Raw genomic sequence first — 22,943 nt, 5'->3', positions numbered from 1 at the left:
TCACATAAAACCTGATTATGAATTAAATATGAATTAATGTTGAATGTTTCTGTCCTTTGTCACAGACGTATTAAAAATAGATCTGTTCCTAAATGTACAACCATGAAGACACATTAACTGCAGCTGTTGAAGATAAGAATATTCTTTGATTTTATGTGTTTCATATTTCTTTAATAACACACTATTTTTTATTTAGGTTATAGATAATAATAATAATTTTATTCACAAACTGTAACTTCCGTGCGCGTTTCCGCCAGTCACCGTTTAGCTGCTGGTCATTTGTTGCCATTACACCGGTGTTCCGGTGGAGGGCAGCACCAAGGCAATCAGTGTTGATGCTGCGGAGGAAGAAGCTTCGTTTCCCCGCATCTCTTCCTGACTTCAACCCGTCGCCATCGTCTCCTCCTCCGGTCCCAGCAGTACCGGGGCTCGGAGGCGGTTGATCGAGGACTCTGGCCGCTCTAAGCGATCCTTCCCCCGGGTCGCTTTCAGCGAGAGGTCCGGGGATTCTCCCGGCCTCCATCACTCCCTCCGCCGGCCGGTGGAGCGACCGCAGCGGGCAGCCTGAGGAGCTCGGGCCGGTGCTCGGACCTCGGAGCCCCGCAGGTTCGGCCGGTGCTGACCGGACATGGCGGTTCTTAAACTGTCCGAGCAGGTATGAGCTGATAGCCGTTAGCAGAACCTCTGGACCGGGTAACGGAACCACTGCGATTAAAGTACCGAATGTTGTTTAAAATATATGTTTAATATGAAAACTCTTAATGTAAATCAATAATCTAAACTTTAACTGATTTATTCACTTTATTGTAGTCTTGGTGGAGTTTAAAAAACATTATTATTAGATAATAAAAATGGGTGAACTTTATGTCAGAGGATAAATAATAGAATAATTATTAATAAATTAGTTTTATTTTAAAGATCTAAATTACCTAAAATGTTTTTGCTGAATTTTAGAAAGAAAAGTTATTATTATTATTATTATTATTATTATTATTATTATTATTATTATTATTATAACAGAGTTTACTCCACTTTTAATAGTATCCCCCAAAAAGAGTTTCTAACTTACAATAATAATGATAATAATAATAATTCTATATTGAACCGTAGTTAGGGTTAGAGTTTATTATTTCAGGCTTTAGTGATCAATGATGATAAACAGGTTATGTTCATGTTTTAATGAGATATGATGAATTAAACCTGATCTAATCCTATGATCATAGTAGTGTCATTATCTGTTGCTCTGTGTGTTTGTTATAAATCAATTAAAGTGAATCTGTGTTAATGTGTTTATTGATTTTTCTTTATCTCAGTATTAGTGATGATCAGACTAGGGCGTGCACATGCACAGTGTGTGCACGGTGGTAAAGAAGCAGAAGTGAAACATTGTGGTCATATTTCTGAGAATCAGGCGTTTCAAACAGGAAGTGAAGCACATTAGTAAACTTCTGGTTTCCTGTCTGTTTTTCTGCTCTCATACATCAATGTTTCTCTTTTTTATTTTAATAAAGAAGTTTTAAAGTCAACAGCACATTCTGGATCAGATCAGGTTTAAGTGAACCTGACTTTCTCCATTAAACCCTAAAGAGTGACTCAGTAAATGTAAATTAATAATAAAACAGGAAGACGAGGCTGTATTTATGTCAAACTCGTGTAAATTACCGAAAAATCCAGGTGTAGATATTTCTCGTATTCACCAATTTATTGAAACTCTACAATATGTTTAGGGTTTACATTTTCTCAATATTTCCACAATTCTTGCAATTTTTCACAAACTATTCCACAAAAAGGATTATTATTGCAACAACACATCATCAGTAGGGTACAACTAACCTGTCTCATTACGCAAAAAATGTTGACAAAATTAAGATATTTTTAAGTGAATTGAGCTGATACTAAAAATAATTAACTAACGTTAATATTTCTTTCTTTTCCCCTCCTTTAATCTGTGGCCCACTTTAGATCAAAATGAGTTTGACACCCCTGCTGTATTTGTTCTGATAAACAGAGATTATTATTAATTATTAATTCAGTGTGTGATGTTTAAATTAATGATGACTGATGTGTGGCTCTGTGGGAGGAGCTTTATTTCTGATATTTATCTGATATTTTTCTGTCATCAGCCTCCGTTGATCAGATCCATCTTCCACAGAGACTCAGACGAGATCAGGAACCTTCTCTACAGATCAGAGGACGTCAACGCTGCGGTGTGTGTGTGTGTGTGTGTGTGTGTGTGTGTGTGTGTGTGTGTGTGTGTGTGTGTGTGTGTGGTGGGTAGAGGGAGTCAGCACCCTGAGCAGGGGGAGGAGCTACATGATTATTATCACATGTTATAATAACCACAGCTGTGGTTATGTAAGTATTGTTGGACAGGAAGTGGAAAGTAAACACAGCACAGTTTGTTTACAGGAAGTACTTCCTCCTCAGAAAGTCACAAAAACACACGACTCGACAAAAGTCATGGATTCATCAAATAATGAACTGATTAATTAATGAATAACATTATTAAAAACAGTCACTAATCAACTGATGTGATTAATGATAATAATAATAATAATAATAATAATAATAATAATAATAATAATAATAAAATTGATGTTAATTGTAGTCTCTTAACTTCCTTCAGGAGTGACTGTAAGTGGGCGTGTCCTTGTATGTGTAGCCCCGCCCACCACCCTTTAGCACCACCCAACCCAGTGACAGTGAACAGGAACAAGAAAGAATAAACATTAATAATAATAATAAAAACAAAGATGGAGAGAAAGTGACGATGCATTCATGTTCCTTCCTCAGGACTCAGACAAACGGACGCCGCTTCATGCCGCCGCCTTCCTGGGAAACGCTGAGATCACAGAACTGCTCATCCTGTCAGGTAGACTTAATAACTCTTTAATTCTATTTATTTTTATTTTTAGCAGATTTTGTGATCAAGAATCCCACTCCAAATTGTATTATTTATCATTACTTTTACTTATATTTATTTAGTAAGTTTGGTTTTGTTTAAATTCATTGATAATTTATTCAAATCAAACCATGTTATGAGTTTATTTCTTTCTTTCTGCTGTGAATGCGTCTAAAAACTGCTGCATATATTTATCATAGAACATATTAGAGTCATCTGCAAATAACAGATATTTTTAGAGGTTCCTATTAGGTCGACTTATTAACTCGTTAATGACTCTTTTATTCATGATTGATTCATTAGTTATTTATTCATTATTAATGAATTCATCTTATTCTGCTGAGTTTTCCTGTTTCTTTATAAACATAATAACATGGTATTCTAATTGTTGATAGTGTGATATTATTATTTAATGATGTGATGTTTACACTGTATGATCATAATAATAATATTGTTCTGTATGTGATGGAGTGTGTCAGATGATGATGATGATGTGTTCCAGGAGCTCGTGTGAACTCTAAGGATGGGATGTGGCTCACAGCTCTACATAGAGCAGTAGCTTCACACAGTCAGGTTTCTTTTCTTTCCTTTTATCTCCTTTCTTTGATTTTCCTCTCATTCTTTTTCTCACCACTTTTTCATTTTCATCATCTTTTTTCTTCCTCCTTTTGTCTCTTTTTGTCTTGTCTTGTTTTTCCTCCTCATTTCCTTCTTTCCTCTCTATCTTCTTTCCTTTTTTCTTGTCCATTCTTCTTCTTTCCTTCCTCTTTATTCAAATTATTTCCATCTTCTTCTTCTTTGTTCTCTCTCTTTGTGGCTCCACCCACAGGAGGCGGTCCATGTCCTGATTCGTCACTCTGCTGATGTAAACGCCCGTGATAAGAACTGGCAGACTCCGCTCCACGTGGCGGCCGCTAAGAACGCCGTGCGATGTGCTGAGCTCATCATTCCTCTGCTGAGCAGCGTTAACGTGTCGGACCGCGGTGGACGCACCGCCCTTCACCACGCCGCCCTCAACGGGCACACGGAGGTACAGCTGGAGGAGGAGCCTGTAGGAACCGACCAGTCAGATCTAATCTCTCTTTCTGTCTTTATGTCAGATGGTGAATCTTCTCCTCTCTAAAGGAGCGAACATCAACGCCTTCGATAAGAAGGACAGTCGAGCGCTGCACTGGGCGGCGTTCATGGGTAAGACACGCCCCCTTTTAACTATTGGATGTTTTCCCAGAGCGTGGAGATAGAACAACATTTTAAAAGTTCTTTTTAAATGAGTTGAAAAGTTGTTCCTTATAATGAAATGTTTCTATGAACTGGAATTAGTGCCTTAGTTTATAATGAAGTATTAATAATTACTGTTTCATTACCTGGATATTTATATTTATACTAATCATTATTATTATTGTTATTGTTCATTGTGTAAATGAACTTCCTGCTGTAATAACTCACATTTTCTCAATGTGGGACAATAAAAGAATACCTTGTCATTTCCTGTCTCGTCTTGTCTGGATTTTGTCCCGTCTTGTTTTTTCTCTTCTTGTTTTGTGTTGTCGTCTTTTCTCAAATTGTTCCTGCCTTGTTTTGTCTTGTCTTGAACAGTAAAATGTTTTTTAAGTTTTAAACTTTGTTTTCCTGCTATAATCTATCTATAAAAGCAAAGAAAGTCTGCGTGTGTGTGTAACTACACTAAAAAGATACAAAAATACACAAAATGATTCCAGAATCACGCTACCATGGCAACAAAAAACAATTATACAAAAAATGCAAAAACACAACATAAAGATACACATAATGAATCCAAAAAAACATACATTACAGAAAAATACACTAAACAAAAAAATATAAAAATGAGTAAAAAAACAACAAACACATTTATTATATTCATGTTTCATAGAATTAAACCAGATAAATCACACACATTATTTTATTTTACACCCACAAATAAACCCTTTATAACACTACAGAGTATGTACACCTCTATGTACATCTAACCTTCAAACACATACTCATTTGGACATAATTAACTCTACTAAAGCTCCTCCCACTATATGAATACATACTTCCGACGGACACTGTACTCGTAGATAATAATGTTAGTATTTTGTGGGCGTGTTTGATGTTGTGCCGGTCTGAATGTGGTCCACAGGCCTCAAGTTTAAAATCCTTGTCTTGTGTGGGGCGACGCCCCCTACAGGTCACCTGGACGTGGTGCGTCTGCTGGTGAGTCAGGGAGCTGAGGTCACCTGTAAGGACAAGCGTGGCTACACGCCGCTGCACGCGGCGGCGTCCAGCGGGCGTGTGGGCGTGGTCAAACACCTGCTCAACCTATCGGTGGAGGTCAGACACCCCCCCCCCCCCCTCCCCCAATTACCCTGGACCTTCCAGGTCTCACTGGTTCCTGTCCTTCAGATCGACGAGTCCAACGCCTTCGGGAACACGCCGCTCCACGTGGCGTGTTTCAACGGTCAGGACGCTGTGGTCAGTGAACTCATCGACTATGGCGCCAACGTCAGTCGCACCAACAACAAAGGCTTCACGCCGCTGCACTTCGCCGCCGCCTCCACACACGGAGCGCTGTGTTTAGAGTTCCTGGTGAACAACGGCGCCGATGTCAACGTACAGGTACACCCTGTGGTGGGCGTGGCCATCACAGTCTGCTTCAGGTCCATCAGTGGTTCAGATCTTTGGGCTGATGAGTTTCATCTGGATGGTTTTAGTTCTTCTGCTCTTTAGTTTCTGGGTCAGGACCAGTTTCTTTTGGTGGTTGTGTCTGGTTAAATGTTCCTTCTGGTTCTGGGTCTACGTTCCATCACCAACTGGTTTTGAGACCCTTTGGTTAAAGTTCTCTGGTCTGAACTTCTTTAGTCTTGGTGTATTTGGTTCAAGTCACTCTGGTTTTAGTCTTTTTAGTTCAAATCCCCTGGTTCAGGTCTCCTTGGTTTAGATTTTCTGTTCCAGGACCAAATGGTTTGGTTTCATGGTTTCGCTCTGGTTTGTGTCCTGGGTTTTGGTTACAGTTTTCTCTTTTGAGACCCTTTAGTCCAGCTTCTGGTTTTGATCCTTTGGTTCATGTGTCCGTAGTTCTGGTAAAAAATCTCTTCAGTTTCTTCATAATTAGATCCCTTTGTTTTAGGTCCCTTTAGGTCATTGTTTCTGAGTTTTGGACATCGTTGGTTGTTGTCTTTCTGGTTCTGGTGGATTTGTCATTTTAAAAATCCACTTCAGGGACACTTTTTATTTTCTAGTTTTTGAAGTTCCAGGTCTTCCTGGTGCAGGTTTCTAGGTCTGAAGAACAGAAATGATGACGTAAATGAATGTGTTTCACTGACAGAGTCGAGATGGAAAGAGTCCACTCCACATGACGGCGGTCCATGGACGCTTCACTCGCTCTCAGACTCTGATCCAGAACGGTGAGTCCTGGCACGGCTCTGTAACGTCTGTCTGTTCTTCTAAGACTTTGATGTATTTTTTCCAGGAGGGGAGATCGACTGCGTGGACAAAGACGGGAACACGCCGCTACACATCGCAGCGCGCTTCGGCCACGAGCTTCTCATCAACACCCTGATCACCAGTGGCGCCAACTGCACCCGGTCCGCTTCGGTCCAGCTCTCAGACCAGTGGGTTTCCCTTAGTGTGTGTCTAACGATGGGTTCTAATTCACAGGCGCGGCGTCCACGGTATGTTTCCTCTTCACCTGGCCGCCATGAACGCCCACTCAGACTGCTGCAGTAAGCTGTTGTCCTCAGGTAGGACCCCAGACCACCACACCTCATGTCCTCAGGTAGACTCCAGTCCAGTAGGTGGCACTAGTTCACTTCCACAGTTTAACAACAACCAGAGGAATTAGTTTTATTTCCTGAACCTAGAGCGACCATACATCTGGTTTTACCCAAACGTCCTCTTTTCACGTCTTGTCCAGCCAGATTTGCAAAACTGATGAAAATGTCTGGGTTTACCCAGGGACCCTGAACGCATCACAGGGAACACGTTAATTTAAATGACTGTAACTCTGCTAATATTTCTTCTATTGGAGAAATTTCACCAGTTTCTGAGCTAAAGCTAATGAGTTGCTCTTTACAGGAAATATCATGTTATTACAGTAATTTCACTCACACGTGATGCAGTCAATAAAGATGCTGCTTTGTTTTGATGAAATTGTCACACATGAGGAAAAGAGAAGAGAGACTAAAGTCAAAGATGGATTGAAAAAGACCAAATACTGATGGATTTATGAATAAAATCATCATAAAGTTTCTTCTGGATGATAAAACCTCCATGGAGGTTCACAGAGGGATTAGAAAACTAAGGACAGAGTTAGAACGTAGGAAGTTAAGGTAAAGTTTCCATCATCTGGTCTAGACCTCATCACCTCTGTCTCCATGACAACAGACAGAATAAAGCTGAGTCAGCATAAGACCATGGGATTTCAGTTATTTATTAAAGTATATATTTATTGATTATTTAATGTTCTGTAAGCCTTGAGTTTTTTTATTTTTTATTTTTCATTGTTTCAATGATTTACAGATTTTAGGAAGATTTACATTTGATTTTTTAAGGAATGAATATTTTAATGAATAATAAAGGTGATTGACTTCAGTATTTTTAATTCTTTGTTGTAAAGGGAGAAATGACATCTTATTTATCTATTATATTGTATTTTTTTTGTTTCAAAGTAGATCAAGGAAACCTCGAATAATTTGAGTTTGAAGACGTCGGCCCGTGTTTTTATTTTTTTAAAGTCAAACTATGGTCTCCCTACTGAATGTTGAGCCGTATTTAGTGATTGGACGTCGTCATAGTGATGAAGGTGATGATGTGCGGTGGTTTAAAGCTGATAGAGCAGCTCTGCTCGTCTAATGTTGTGATGTTAAACAGTAAAACTTGAACATCCTGTTGAGCTGCTGAGTCATCATGTGCTTTTTGTTTTGCTCCTGGAGCGGATGATGAACTCAACATCTGCTCACTGACAGTCCAGCCTCTGTTCTTCTGGCCCTCAGGCCACAATTCATCATGAAATCAGACAAAAGAACTCCTGAAACGCTTTAGAGCAACATTTATAAACTCTATCAGACAGAAAACACAGAGGATCGACCTTTGAAAGGTCACAGAATTTTGCTCTCACATTTGTCTCGACATCAAAAAGCTCTTTTTTATTCTCCGTCATCAGAACAACCAACATGTCCTCACACTAAATATAAACATTGAAAACTAACGTCCACTATCACCTGTCGTCAGCAGGGGGCGCTGATCACCTTCTGTCTGAAGTAGGGTGGTCTCCAGATGCCTTCAAGAAACTAGGAATATTTATTGAACAATTTCAGCTCCTTTTTGCTTATTTTTACCCTTTTTCTGCAACTACACCAAACTCACCATATTTTAACCTATTTGTCACTTTTTCTTGCCATATTTTTGTTCCTTTTAATGTATTTTTGCTACATTACTCACATTTCCACATTTCAATGCCTTTTCTGCACATTTTTTTCCACTTTTAGCACTTTTAAACGCTTTCCACCACTTTTCCTCCTAATATCACTTACGTTGACCTATTTTTATCATTTCACCACATTTTCCACTATTTTTGGTCAAATTGAAATAATTTTATTCCTCATTAAAACAAGGATTTACATCTTTAAAATGACTATATACTATGGCTCAAATAATACTAAACTTCCTGCATAACAGTGGATATTATTCAGATGAAAAAATACACGTGTGTGTAACTGCAGGTTTCCACATCGACACCCCAGACAGCCTGGGAAGGACCTGCCTGCACGCCGCTGCTGCTGGAGGGTTAGTGTTTACACGATGTTAAGATCAGACATAGCTACTGACGCTCAGACCTGTGGGTGTTATGGCTCAACTGGTGTCATGTGACCTCTTCCAATGACCGGTGGCACTAAAACTTTAAATAGATCCTCCACTGTTTTTACAGATGTCCTAAAATCTTCTAAATGTCCTTATTAGTAGATCTATGTCTAACAAAACATTATTATGAACCATATTCATTTAATGACCTTTTATAAATAGGACTACTTTACAATTTTAGAACTTGTGTTCCTCCATCTTGAAATCATGTGATTGATGATGTCACAGGGCCCCACTGCCTGTAAACATCCCATTGTTTTCTATTGGAGTGAAACATTCAGCCTGATTTATAGATCATTTAGTAGATTTATAGATTATTTAGTAGATTTATAGATTATTTAGTAGATTTATAGATTATTTAGTAGATTTATAGATTATTTAACAGCTTTTTCAGTCAAAATAACAACTTGTGCTGCTTTGGTTTCTCTAAAAAAAAAGGAAAAGTTAGAGATGTCGATATAAACCTATTTTGTTTACAGAAATAAGATAAAAACAGTCGTCACCACAGGGGGCGACAGTTCCAACTCTGAGGTTTGGTAGTAAAAAATGAAGCAGAGAGGAAAAGTTCTCCTTAGGGACTTTTACTAACTTATAAATATGGTTCATAATAATGTGTTTTGTTAGACATAGATCTACTAATAAGGACATTTAGAAGACATTTGTAAAAAGGAGGATCTATTTAAATGAATGTGATTTTTTTATTGTGTTAAAAAAGTGTCTCAGATTATTGCAAACATATTTATATATTTTATAATGAAGAACTGTTTAACTAATACAGAATTCTCGTGTGTGTGTGTGTGTGTGTGTGTGTGTGTGTGTGTGTTCAGTAACGTGGAGTGTGTGAAGCTGCTGCTCAGCAGTGGAGGAGATCACAACAGGAAGGACAAATGTGGCAGGTACGAGCTTCATCCTCCTCCTCATCCTCAGCTGAGTGCTCACCTGTGTGTGTGTGTGTGTGTGTGTGTGTCTGTGCTTCCCAGGACTCCTCTTCACTATGCAGCAGCCAGTCGTCACTATCACTGCTTACACACTTTGCTGACTGCAGGCTCCGCCCTCGACACCACCGACCAATGGGGTCGCTCTGCGCTGCACTACGCCGCTGCCTCCGACCTGGACCGCAGGTCAAAGTTCAGTGTGTGTCATTCAAACACAATCAATGAGTATTATCTGTTAGAAAATAGAGTAAAATCCCTTCAAAATAAAAGCACAGGATCATTTTCTCCCACTGAAAACAGGTCTGTGACCCACTTGTAGGTCCCGACCCACCACTTGAGAACCTGTGCTATAAACCTGCTGTGTTTTCAGGCGCGGTGTGGGGCTGGAGTCAGAGAGCGAGGGCGTCCAGGCGGAGAGAGAGAAGGAGGCGGGGCTGTGAGTGACATCAGTAAACACTGTGACTAAAAGCCACCAGGGGGCGTGTCCACACCACCAGGCGTCGTGTCCACACCCTGATCAGGAACTTCCTTTGTGTGTTTCAGATGTTTAGAGTTCCTCCTCCAGAGTGGAGCCACAGCTTCCCTCAGAGACCTCCAGGGTTACCGCCCCCTGCACTACGCCTCCGCCTACGGACACAGACGCTGCCTGCAGCTGGTAAGGACCCGCCAAGGGGAGGAGGAGGAGGAGGAGGAGGAGTCACAGGTCTGAGACCATGGATGTTGTTTCTCTACAGTTGTTGGACAGAGACGAGTCTCCCAGAGACCAGGAACCATCAACCAGTAGGAGTCCTCTACACCTGGCTGTGAGTCTGACCATCAAAGCCTCTGATTGGTCCACATGTCCACCTGCTGACTCATGTGTCAGGACTAGGAATGTGACGTATTGACGATAGGGTTGGGTACTGAAACACGGTACCAATATGGCACCGGTTCCAACGTAAATGGTAGTAACCAGACCGAATAAGAAAGAACATTTCAGTGCCCCGCCCCCAATATTATATTCCATATGTTACTTGTATATATATTGTATATATTATTATTATTATATTATATAATATTGTGTTCAATTTGGTCCTGAAAATAAAAGGGTATTGTTTAATTTTTTTAAGCACCAGAACTGTTATAAATACAGTAGGCACTGGTATCGGATAAAACCCAACCGATACCCAACCCTAATTGACGATACCGCGGTATTACCTCCATATCATCAGGGTTATGTCATGGTATAAAATAATGAGTCGTTGTGCTAAAAAATAAGTTTTGTGTTGCTATAGCAACACAAAACTTAGTAAGTAAACTACAAGTCCCATAATGCTTTGGGGCGTGGTCATAGGTTCCAGACGGTTGAACCAATGGTCAGAGGTTAAAGGAAACATGGTGGATGGTAGAAACAGAGGAGTTTATAGAACCTGATGCAGCTACAAGAAAAGTTTAAAGATTGAGTCAAACAAACAATTCATTCTGATTAAAAACTGTAAACATTTAGAAACTAACTCACTCAGAACGTTCCACACGTTTACTGTTGTTAAAAGATTAGTGGATACTTTAAATACTCAGATTACTATTAAGCTTAAATGTTGACTCGTTCATCTTTTTCTAAAACAAACCTAAAGTTAATCTAAACAAAGAATAAGGCAGTTTGTTTCCTTTGACTGTTTTTATTATTATAATTGAATGTATTGTTATTAGGCTGTTTCTGTACCTGTGCCTTTAAGAGTCTTTCTGATTACATTAGAATTATTCATCTTTAGATAAAGAATCTGAATCTGTTAGTTGGAAGTATTCACTTTATAATGTTATTCAAGTTAAAGTAAGACAATAAATACCATCATTCTTGTTATTGTTAGCATTGCTGCTAACTGTTAGCCTTGCAGTGAAACAACAAGCTTATTATATTGTGATTATACAGAACCATAACATTTACATACTGTTACATCCCTAATAGATGCAGAGAAGTCCAATTTGATTATTGTATAAAGGGCTTTTGGTAATTTATTGATAACAATGTACTTACTGTAGATGTAAATTTGATTGTGTAATGTTTTGTGACCCTAGTCCGTGAGACTACGGATGGAAATTAGCCTTTGGCTACAATCCGGCGTGTTTACATGCATGTTTGTTCATTAACGTGCACTAAATAAATAAATAAAAGGTAAACTATGAACGTGTCCAACACGTGTGTGTGCGTAGGCGTACCATGGCCACATGGAGGCGCTGGAGCTGCTGCTGCAGAAAGACGGAGACGTGGACGTGAGGGAGGAGTCAGGGAGGACGGCCCTGTGCCTGTCCGCCCTCAGAGGCCACGCCCACTGTGTTCACTCCCTCCTCAGCCAGGGGGCGTCGCTGAGTTGTAGGGACACCACGCACGGACGCTCAGCGCTGCATTTAGCAGGTTAACGACTCACCGGGTTCATGACTCAGCTTTATTTTTAAAATCAGGATAAATGAATGATGTGTGTGTGTGTGTGTGTGTTTTCCAGTGATGAACGGACACACAACGTGTGTGCGTCTCCTATTGGACGAGCCTGGTGGTTCAGATCTGGTGGATGCTGTAGATTTTCAGGGACAGTGAGTGACTTTAAATACACCTGTGATCGTTACCTGAGGTGCTGTTCATCTACCGTCCACCAGGGGGTCACATAATGGTTTAATCCATGTAGGACTCCTCTGATGCTGGCGGTGGCTGGAGGTCATGTGGACGTTGTGTCGTTGCTGATGGAACGAGACGCTGACATCAACATGGCCGACAACCACGGCCTGACGCCGCTGCACCTCGGGGTGAGTGTTTACTCCTCCTTCAGTCAGTTATAATCTGTCAATCATCAGGTCCTGGAACACAGACTGGGTGTTGTTCCGAGTTTTTTAAAGCACCTTTTTCTAACTAAATGATCCAATAATATCACGTGAACACAAACAACAAATTAACCTAAATGTTTAGTAAAAGAATGATGAGTCAGCGTTAAAGAAGCGTGGACAATCACCCGTTACTGAGCATCCATCAGCTGTCACATCTGCCATGTTTCAGCACCAAGGAAAGCGTTAAATCACCGCTAATTTAGCCACAAAGGAAACTAAACTTTCAGAACACAACAACCCATAAATACACAATATTTACAAACTTTACCAAATCATAACAGCAGAAATTAAAATAAAATGCGTACTTTTTATTTGTCAAAACACTGCCTTGTCTTTCATAAACCTAGAGCAGCAGATCATCTTAGCTTTGAACTGAGCCTCTGTCTTAATGTCTATATCAGAACTTTAACTTCTCTCTGTCCCTGAGTCCTCCTCATGTTCCTGGATAGTTCTCCTCCTGTGTCCTGTTGTTGGAGACAAGTTCTCCTGTATTAGCATCATCGCTACAGGTGATGCTACTAGCTACGCTAACTGCTGCTGCTTGCTACTCTAACTTCTGCTAGTAGCTATGCTAACTGCTGCTGCTAACTGCTGCTAGTAGCTATGCTAACTGCTGCTAGTAGCTATGCTAACTGCTGCTAGTAGCTATGCTAACTGTTGCTGCTAACTGTTGCTGCTAGCTATGCTAACTGCTGCTAGTAGCTATGCTAACTGCTGCTAGTAGCTATGCTAACTGCTGCTAGTAGCTATGCTAACTGCTGCTAGTAGCTATGCTAACTGCTGCTGCTAACTGCTGCTAGTAGCTATGCTAACTGCTACCTCTTGGGTGCTTGCTGTGTTGTTATTGTTTTGTTTTTGTCTGCTTTGTTTTTATTTTTATTTCACCTGATATTTACAGATTCAGGGATGGTTATGTAGTAGAGAAACTCTACATTTTCTTACTGTACTGTGTTGGCTGAAATAGATAAAAACTAAGTTATAAAAAAAAATAATCACACTTTCAATGTAGCGTGGGGGCGTGGCCTGACTTTCTCCTCTCTTCTTTACTCGCGTTCTCAGTTTTTACTTCAGTTTTGTGTTTCAATGACATTTTCAGTGATTTCAACTCAATAAAAGACACAGCTGTAATATAAGAATATATAATAATATAATATATATGAAACATTTAATCAGATCACATCTAAAAGTAAATGAGGCGCAAGAAAAAAAAAAGAGGTGCCGGATCTGACTATTCCCAGTAATGTGTGTGTGTGTGTGTGTGTGTAGCTGCTGTGTGGTCAGGAGGAGAGCATCCAGTGTCTGTTGGAGCAGGAGGCCTCCGTGTTGCTAGGCGACCATCGAGGACAGACCGCCATCCACCTGGCGGCCGCCCGAGGCCACGCCCACTTTCTGAGTGAACTGCTATGCTCCGCTCACAGCGAGCCTCAAGCCACGCCCCCTCTCATGGACCACAGCGGTTACACGCCTCTGCACTGGGCCTGTTACTATGGTAACTACAACTGCTGACATTTAGTGAGTATAGATCTACACAGTGATGGAGAAGGTAGATCTATACATGTAGAAGCATTAATTAGTGGAACATCATGTATGATACTAATAAGTAGCAGCAACATTCATTTACACACATAACAGACAGTATATGTGTCATAAACTGACAGTCCGTGTGCGTGCGTGCGTGCGTGCGTGCGTGCGTGCGTGCGTGCGTGCGTGCGTGCGTGCGTGCGTGCGTGCGTGTGTGTGTGTGTGTGTAGGTCATGATGGTTGTGTAGAGGTGTTGTTGGAACAGAGAGGTTGTCGATGTCTCAGTGGGAATCCTTTCACTCCTCTACACTGTGCTGTGTGAGTTCTTCATTCTAACAAAACGTCTGATAGTTTCTCAACTTCAAATAAGAATATATAAATATATTTTGTTATTTCTATATATTATATATATATTTTTTTTTTAAATAAACCTATATTAAGTCTTTTACATTAATTTTTGCAATGTCAATTTTTTTAAATACCTTTTTCATTATTTGTGATTAAAGAGTTAATATTTTTATGTTGTGATGTCAGTCTGTGGAAAAATATTTAAATCAATGTTTTTTGTTTCCTTATATCAAGAAAAAAACCTCACAATAGTGTATTGTTTTAATATGATTATTATTATAAATACATAATAATAATAATGATGGTTTGTCCAATCAGAGCCAACGATCATGAGGCGTGTGCTACGCTCCTGTTAGACGCCATGGGTTCAGGAATCACTGAGTGTAGAGACATGAAGGGCAGGTGAGAACCACACACAAGTTACACTACAGACACACAACGACAGACGCACAGCGACAGACACACAACGACAGACACACAACGACAGACGCACGACGACAGACGCACGACGACAGACGCACGACGACAGACGCACGACGACAGACGCACGACGACAGACGCACAACGACAGACGCACAACGACAGACGCACAACGACAGACACAGTACTAGACCAGAGGGGTGTTCCAGAAATGTTTAAACTGAGTATCTCATATTACTGAAGGTGAGATATGTTCTTCTGTGAGTCTGTTACCATGGTGTAAAGGAGAATATGTCAATTTAAATTAATACATGTTTATGGCTCCACTTTAACTTTACATTATTACAAACTGTAATACAACTGGATGTATAAACATCATAGTTTGGACATTACGGTGGATCAGCAGGTAAGGTTATGTGTTTGGGTCTTAGGGTCATGGGTACGAATCCAGGCTCAGTCATATTTTTTTTAGAACGGACTCATATTGATCTATAAATACCTGATTATTTCACCCATTAGGGTAAATAAATCACTCTCTTCTGGGTGGTTACCATGGTAGTTTGTGTAATCTTTGCTCCACTGATGATGGCTTTTTATGGCGCGTGTGCACGTCAGTAACCCAAGGTTTACATACTCAGGGTTGATTGATCCACTTCAAACCAGCTGTAATGAATCAGATACACAGAGTTTATATCGTGGGGTTTGTTGACCTAGAATTTATGGATAAACTCAGAGTTTGTTGAACCCCCTTTATGGAATACACACCCTACAGACGTGTGTGTCCTCTGTCGTGTGGTCAGGACACCGCTCCACGCTGCAGCGTTCTCAGGTCACATGGACTGTGTCCAGCTGCTTCTTTCCCATGATGCACCTGTGGATGCTGAGGATGAGGATGGCCGTACAGCTGTGATGATGGCGGCACAGAAAGGACGTCTGGGAGCTCTGGGTATAATGACAGTTTATTTATTTATTAATAAAATTAATAATAGTAAACACAACGTGTGTTAGGGTTTAGTTTTCACATTGTTGTTTCAAAATGATATGTTTTTATGTACGTGTTATTATTTGTTTTTTTTGTATGGTTGTTTTGTTATTTGGTTACTTTTTATTATTATTTTGTTTTTGTTTTTTTTTAATTGTGTGTTGTTATTTAGTTGGTTTGTTATTATTAATTCATATAAATGTGTTATTATTCTTTATTTGTTCATGTGTAGATTTACTGCTGAACAGCGCCACCCTCAGTCTGATGGACAAAGCAGGAAACAACGCCCTGCATCTGGCCTGTAGTAACGTACGTATCCACTAGGTGTGTGTGTGTGTGTGGGTGACTGTGTGTGTGTGTTAATGCTAATGCTAATGCTAATGTGTGTGTGTTCCAGGGGAAAGAAGAGTGTGTTCTGTTAATTCTGGAGAAGTTGTCGGACACATCGATCATAAACGCTCCAAACGCAGCTCTGCAAACGTACGTACTGAGTCTGAATAAAAACAAAACTCTTATATTTGTTTTCAGTGAAGTGGTAGAACATATTTTATTTTATTTATTTATTTTATTTTCTTTATTCTATCGTTTTATTTAATGATGTGTTTCTTTCTCTGTGTGAATCGTGGCTCTTTTAAAACATCCTTTTACTGCAGATGAAAAGGTGTCTGAATGAGCTGTAGAATGCTCCGCCTCCTGCTCCGCCTCCTGCTAGCTTCTCTCTAAGTTCTCCGTGTCTCCCTCAGTCCTCTCCACCTGGCGGCTCGTAGTGGTCTGAAACATGCGGTTCAGGAGCTGCTGAAGAGCGGCGCCAACGTTCAGACTGTGGATGAAAACGGTGAGAATGATCTGATGTTTGTCCATCGCTGCATGAGCTGAGCTTCACTTCCTGCTGAAAAATGATCCACTCAGAGAACGTCACGAGATCTACAGTAAGATAGAAAACACATTCATCGCAAAGATGATGGTAACCATGGCAATACTCCTCACCAATTACAGTCTCACTACATGTAATGTATAATTATCAACACGGCCTCTTTCATATCACTTATTTATCTTTCAAGATAAAACAAGGCCAAATAAAATACATATACATTTTAAAACTGGATTCTTTCAGTGCAGCTTTAAATGATCTAAAAAGCCTCAACATACGCCTGTTAAATCATTTAAATTATACAAATGTGCAGATGTTAAAATATTCAAAAAGATTTATAATATGCATATTAAAACATGTAAATGTATGTCAAGCAGAACGTTATAAATGTTTGAGTCCTGAGAAGGATTAACGTGTTTTTGAACCGTGACGTTCTCCAAAGAACAAAGGATTCACTTATTTGTAAGTCTCGTGATCTATATTTCTATATGTTCTATAGATATATAGACAGTAGAGGTTCTGTTAGCAGCGCCCCCTGTGGACAGTGGGTGTAACTGTTTTGTTTGCTCAGTTGTTTGCTGTCGGGATTGGAACCTTCCACCCTCTTTGTTACTAATGCTTTGCTGCTTGGTCTCTTGCTCCGCCCCCCGCTGGCTCCGCCCCCTCAGGTCTGAGCCCCGCCCTGGCTTGTGCTCCTAGCAGAGCTGTGGCTGAGTGTCTGGCTCTCATTCTGGCCTCCATGATGCCTTTCTGCTCCCCTTCCAGCTCAGGGCTCCCCTCCCCAGGCCCCGCCCTGAGGCAGCTGCCCCCTCAGGGTCCTAAAGCCCCCGTGGCCCATCCCCGGGGCCCCCCAGGAACCAGGAACTGCTCCAGACCCTCCAGCGAGGGAACCACCGAGAACGACTCTGAGGACTCAGAGACTTTCTGAGAATCAGTGATTTATGTTTAAAGGTTCAACATTAACACAAACACATCTGAAATGTTTATTATTGATCAATAACGTTCACTATTATTGATCAGTTCCTGAAAAACACACAGACACTTGCTTTATATAATTATCAGCCCTCAACTTAAATATGAAACCTTATTTTAACTTCACAATATCACTGTTCATCAAAACCACAGAAATTAATGTTCTTTAAAGCAGTGATTCTCAACCTGGGGGTCGCGAGACACTGGGAGGGGGTTGTCACATGCCTTCAAGAAACAAAAAGTGAACAATTTGAGCTCATTTTTGCTTATTTTATCATTTTTCTGCAACTCCACCAAACTCATCATATTTTAACATATTTTCATCATTTTTTCTTGCCATATTTTTGCTCCTTTTAAAGCATTTTTGCTACATTTCTCCCATTTCTGACTCTTCTACATCACATTTTTTCCACTTTCCAGGCATGTTTAGCACTTATAAACCCTTTCCACTTAATGTCACAGATGTTGACCCATTATTGTCACTTTTAACCTCTTTTCACCAGATTTCATCATTATTTTAACCACATTTGTCATGCCCATTATTTGCCAGTTTAAACTAATTGTTCAGTATTGACACTTTGAACCCTTTTTACCACTTTTTCTATATTCTAACATTTATTTTGGGGGTCATGTCCTGAACAGGTTGAGAACCACTGCTTTAAATAATCAAAAACACTGAAAAGAAAAAAAACAGTTGACCAGTTTTTATTAACAGTTAGATTTTACACATTTCCTATAGTAATGAAAACACAGCAGGTGTTAAATAAACATTCTTTTTTACATTTACTGTATGTTCTGAGTGAGAAACCACTATGCATTCATAGAGAGATGTAATTCACATGTTTGTCCACTATGTGGTGCTGCCTCCTGTATGTACTGTAATTTACTTCATTTTTAATTGAAAAAATAGCAACTTACAGCCTGGAAACGGTACATGAATGATCTCAAACTTGTACATTTTCTAAAACATGGAAATTGACATAAAATAATATGTAAATGACCAATAGGGACCAAGTTTCTAAAGCCACGTTAATGTGTGCGTACGTCAGGTCAATGGAAACAGGAAGAGGAAATGTTGACATGGTTAGTGTTAATGTTGAACCTTTAACTACAGAGTCAGAGTTTCATCTTCAAAAGGTTTTTATTTCTTCTCGGTGCTTTGATCCAAACCAGCTCTGGTTCTCGCCTCTATTTATAAAAGCTATTTCACTGTTAACATGTGTACGTTGGTCTCTACCAAATAATCATCTTCAGGTACTTCTTTGTTTTGAAGCATTTAAACGACTAAAGCACAAAGTTAGAGTTGAGTTTAATAACGTGTTTTAAGGGTTCACATTAGGGTACATCCTGATCTCTGATTATGTTCAGATTAAAGCTGAACCATCGTTAAAAACTATCCGTGGAACTCAAGAGAATCAAATAATGGACAAAATGATCTAAACTATGAGTTAATACATTTCATTCTTCCAAATGTTTAAAACAAACTCAAAACTTAATGTGTTCATTTTTAATGACCCGCCTCCAAACCAATCTGAGCCAATCACGAGTCAGATTTCAAATGTGTTAATTTACCAGTTCCAGTTTCACGACTAATATTCTGTTCGTTATCCCACCGACTAAAACTCAACAAATCAAAGGCGAAAGGACTAAAATGTATCAGATTTAAGTAAAATAAAATAATTCAGCTCGGATTATGTGAAGGGGCGGGACATATTGTTAAACGAGCCAATCAGAAGTATGTGACAACATACCAATAGTAAATAAGAATAAGCGTTTAGTTTTTAGTCGACTAAAACTAAACTGAAAAAGTTTATTATTCAATAAAAAAATAAATGTTTTCAATCAAAGAAAAAAAGTGTTCAAATGATTTTTTTTCCTTAGATTGAAAATATATTTTTGTTTAATTTATTTTATTTTATTGAAGAAAGACATGTACAACCTATAATATGGCCCACATACAAAAGAGATGACTTTAATAATTAAAAAAAAGTGTTTTGCATTTCAACACTTTTTTAAAATTTTTGATTGAAATCAACTTTTTTTGATTTTTTGAAAGATATTTTTTTATTTTTGTGCTTGAATAATAAAGACACAAATCTACCTCCATAGAAAAGATTTATAAAAAACAAAAAACTAAATAAACATTTGTCATCAAAGTTTGACATTTTGAACAATTAAAATTGTAAAAACGTTTACATTAACTTTAATGATCTTGTAAACATTGTACTTTAACCATCAATTAGGGAGTGATTAATATATTTAAATATGCCATTATTAAATCCAAAAGATGTTTCTGTTGTTGCGTTACTAAATCTGACCAGCGGGGGTGCTACTGAGCTGCAGAGCATGCACAGCTACTGTTGCTGAGTCAGAGAACAGGATGTACCTGAAGGGGACTTCCTGTCCCCCGCCCAAACTTCTGAGCTTCCTAAACATGTTATTTATTGTTGTTACTTGATGGTTCAAAGCGTCACTCCCCCACATCGCCCTCTACTGTTCGTCCACACAGCCTCGTGCCATCGTCTCACGTGTCCAGCACCTTCATGTTTCACACCGTTTGAAGATCATTTCACAACTTTTACACTGAAAACCTTTTGTCACTAAAAGATGTAAAAAATAACCAAAAACAAAGACAGAAATCTGAGTTGTTTTATGTTTTCCTCACGCTTCACTCTATTAAAGTCTGTTAATGCATATATTCAATCCAGCTTAAATTATAAAGCCCCTAAAACACACAAATAAAAAGTAATTTAACAAAATAAAAGCACTGCTGTGATCTGACTAAAACCTGGAGGGGGCGTGGCTCGTTTTCTGCTACAGTTTCACTGCCATGGATGACAATCGTTGGGAAAGAAGTTTAAAAAAATACAGTTTTATGTCACGATGATCAAAATAATAATAAAATAAAAGTATTTAAAGGGATCTGCCACTGTTTTACAAATGTTGCCTAAAGCCTTTGAAATGACACAAAAAACCTCGAGGATAGAAGGACTTTTGGGTGAAGGTCCTTCAACTGTCCCTGATTTACGCTCTAACTTCATCCATCAGAGCGTGTCAGCACACTGTTTAAGGGAGAGTAAAGATCTCTTTGGAGAGCTCTTCTTCTCTGCTTCATTGTCTACTCCCAAACCTCAGAGTTGGAACTGTCGCCCCCTGTGGTCACGACTGTTTTTATCTTATTTCTGTAAACAAAATAGGTTTATATCGACATCTTTAACTTTTCCTAATTATTTAGAGAAACCAAGTTGTTATTTTAACTGAAAATTCTGTTAAATGATCTAAAAATCTACTAAATAATCTAAATATCTACTAAATAATTTATAAATCAGGCTGAATGTTTCACTCCAATAGAAAACTGAGATGTTTACAGGCAGTGGGGCCGTGTGACATCATCAATCACATGATTTTAAGATGGAGGAACACAAGTTCTAACACTGTGAAGTTGTCCTATTTTAAAAGGAAATGAATATGGTTCATAATAATGTTTTGTTAGACATAAATCTACTAATATGGACATTTAGAAGGTTTTTGAACACATTTGTAAAAACAGACGGTGGATCCCTTTAGGATGTGTAGATTTATTGATGGTGACAATGAACTTTAAATGTTGAGGTCATAACACAGAAGATTCTCTGTATTTGTGTGAACTTGTGTACATTGTGTGTTGAACTAAATGAATTCTATTGTTTTTACATGAACTGTTTTCTGTCACATTGTTTTCTTTTATCCTCCAAATCAACACAAACTTAAGACAATAAAATCATAGCAGTGAATAAAAATCCAGCTGGAATCATACCAACCAATCAGGTTTCATCTTCTCCTCCTGTTTGGTTTATATTTAAATACACAACTGCTTTAAAACCACTTTGAATTTAAGAGAGAAAAGTGAAGCATTCTGTTTAAAATACATCAAGAATCTGTTTGTTCTGTGATTGTAACTATGTGCACAAACATGGACTGAGCTCTGTTTTAATAAAGGAAGAGCTGAACGTTAACATCAGGCCCAGTGTGACTCACTGGGCCTGTATATATATATATATATTATATATATAATATATATATAATGAAGCTGACAATCCTCTGATGTTCCTGATGCAGTGTGACACGCTGAGCGCTCTTTATCCCTCACTGTGTGTTTTTATATACTTTACAACAATAAAAGAAACATTTGGAACTCCTATTTGTTTGTTTTTCATCTTAAACCCGCTCAGCCACTATAATATAGCTATTAGATATATATTAGATATTATAGCTGCTGCACAGCAACGTCTGGGGCCAGGTTTATAGGGCCAATTACAAATGGAAGGGAAAAAAGAAGTTATTGTAAGTAAACCTCCAGGTTTTAGCTGAATAAAGTAAGGAAATGCGTGATTGGTCGATTCTTTCTCTGCTGTAATAAAACATGTTTATTTCATTTTTTTAATGGTGCCACAAGGAAAAACACCATTATTATTATTATTATTATACACTAAAGAACAATTGTGTGACAAATTACTATATTCAAGAGTTGAAGTGAAACACTAATCATTTTTATTTATCAGTGCAATAAATAACAGCATAAAAAGCACTGGAGTTAACGTCTAACAATAAATAAAACAATAAGTACAGACACTTTAGGATGATCCACTTTTATCAAATCAAATATAATCACAATTTTATATTTGATTTTTTTTTTTTTTTTTTAATAAAGTATTTCGTATTATGTCACATGTTGACTATTTGGTTACACCCTTGTCATCAGGGTAGGGGTTAATTATAATTGTAATTGATAATTAATTACAATTATGGCATAATTGTAATTTGAAAAATATATGTTGCTGTTGTAATTGTAATTAAATCACTAGATAATTGACTTTGTAATTGTAATTGCCATGAAAATTCTATAAAACATTATCAAATATAATTTAATGCTAAACTTTGGAACCATGTTACAGTTCTATGTACAGTTCTACACATATGTATTTAATAATTAACATTTATTAAAATATGTTTCATACCAAGCTTTTCCACATTTTACCATTAATAAAATAAATATAAATCTAGGGGTTTATTGACACAAAAAAGGCTCAGACGTCCACACCATAAATATTAAAACCTATATTTTCATTGATTATGAATTCTAACAAGGTCATCAATAGATAGGAAATAAATGACATGATAGATATTAGTTTTTAGTTTATTTTACAGTTGATTTAGGACCCGTTAGCATTAGAGATGCTAACAGGAAGCTAACACAAGAGGAAGGTTCACTTTTATTAGGTTATTTATTTCAGA

At 38.5% G+C, this 22,943-nt stretch overlaps 1 protein-coding gene across 6 annotated transcripts; it reads left to right on the top strand.

The window, feature by feature from the left end:
* Positions 1–308: 308 nt before the first annotated feature.
* ankrd44 (ankyrin repeat domain 44) lies at positions 309–17,912 on the top strand. 6 transcript variants are annotated; one of them, XM_028436253.1, is made up of 28 exons: positions 309–655; positions 2,124–2,207; positions 2,794–2,872; positions 3,405–3,475; positions 3,732–3,932; positions 4,003–4,090; positions 5,094–5,236; positions 5,309–5,521; positions 6,231–6,309; positions 6,375–6,489; positions 6,563–6,645; positions 8,626–8,689; positions 9,592–9,660; positions 9,745–9,885; positions 10,070–10,135; positions 10,243–10,354; positions 10,434–10,502; positions 11,890–12,091; positions 12,180–12,267; positions 12,360–12,477; positions 13,822–14,044; positions 14,307–14,394; positions 14,743–14,826; positions 15,645–15,790; positions 16,059–16,135; positions 16,224–16,306; positions 16,570–16,661; positions 17,366–17,912. In XM_028436253.1, the coding sequence occupies exons 1-28, from the start codon at positions 629–631 to the stop codon at positions 17,623–17,625; spliced, it is 3,165 nt and encodes a 1,054-aa protein (XP_028292054.1). In that variant the 5' UTR covers positions 309–628; the 3' UTR covers positions 17,626–17,912. The 6 variants fall into 6 exon arrangements, 5 of the variants coding, with proteins under 5 accessions (XP_028292054.1, XP_028292053.1, XP_028292055.1 ...); XM_028436252.1 differs by having other exon boundaries at positions 9,745–9,999; XM_028436254.1 differs by having other exon boundaries at positions 9,745–9,999; positions 17,463–17,626.
* Positions 17,913–22,943: the final 5,031 nt, after the last annotated feature.

The sequence above is a fragment of the Gouania willdenowi genome, chromosome 21 (genome assembly GCF_900634775.1).
Source record: "Gouania willdenowi chromosome 21, fGouWil2.1, whole genome shotgun sequence".
NCBI lineage: Eukaryota > Metazoa > Chordata > Actinopteri > Blenniiformes > Gobiesocidae > Gouania > Gouania willdenowi.
Note: the sequence above shows the minus strand (reverse complement) of the source record. Positions and strands in the feature narration are given on the sequence as shown.

Excerpts from the sequence above, each read along its gene's own strand:
- ankrd44 (XM_028436252.1), top strand. The coding sequence starts at position 629 with ATGGCGGTTCTTAAACTGTCCGAGCAG. Across the intron at positions 6,310-6,374 it reads TCAGACTCTGATCCAGAACG|GAGGGGAGATCGACTGCGTG; the intron begins GTGAGTCCTGGC and ends TATTTTTTCCAG. Across the intron at positions 16,307-16,569 it reads CCAAACGCAGCTCTGCAAAC|TCCTCTCCACCTGGCGGCTC; the intron begins GTACGTACTGAG and ends TGTCTCCCTCAG.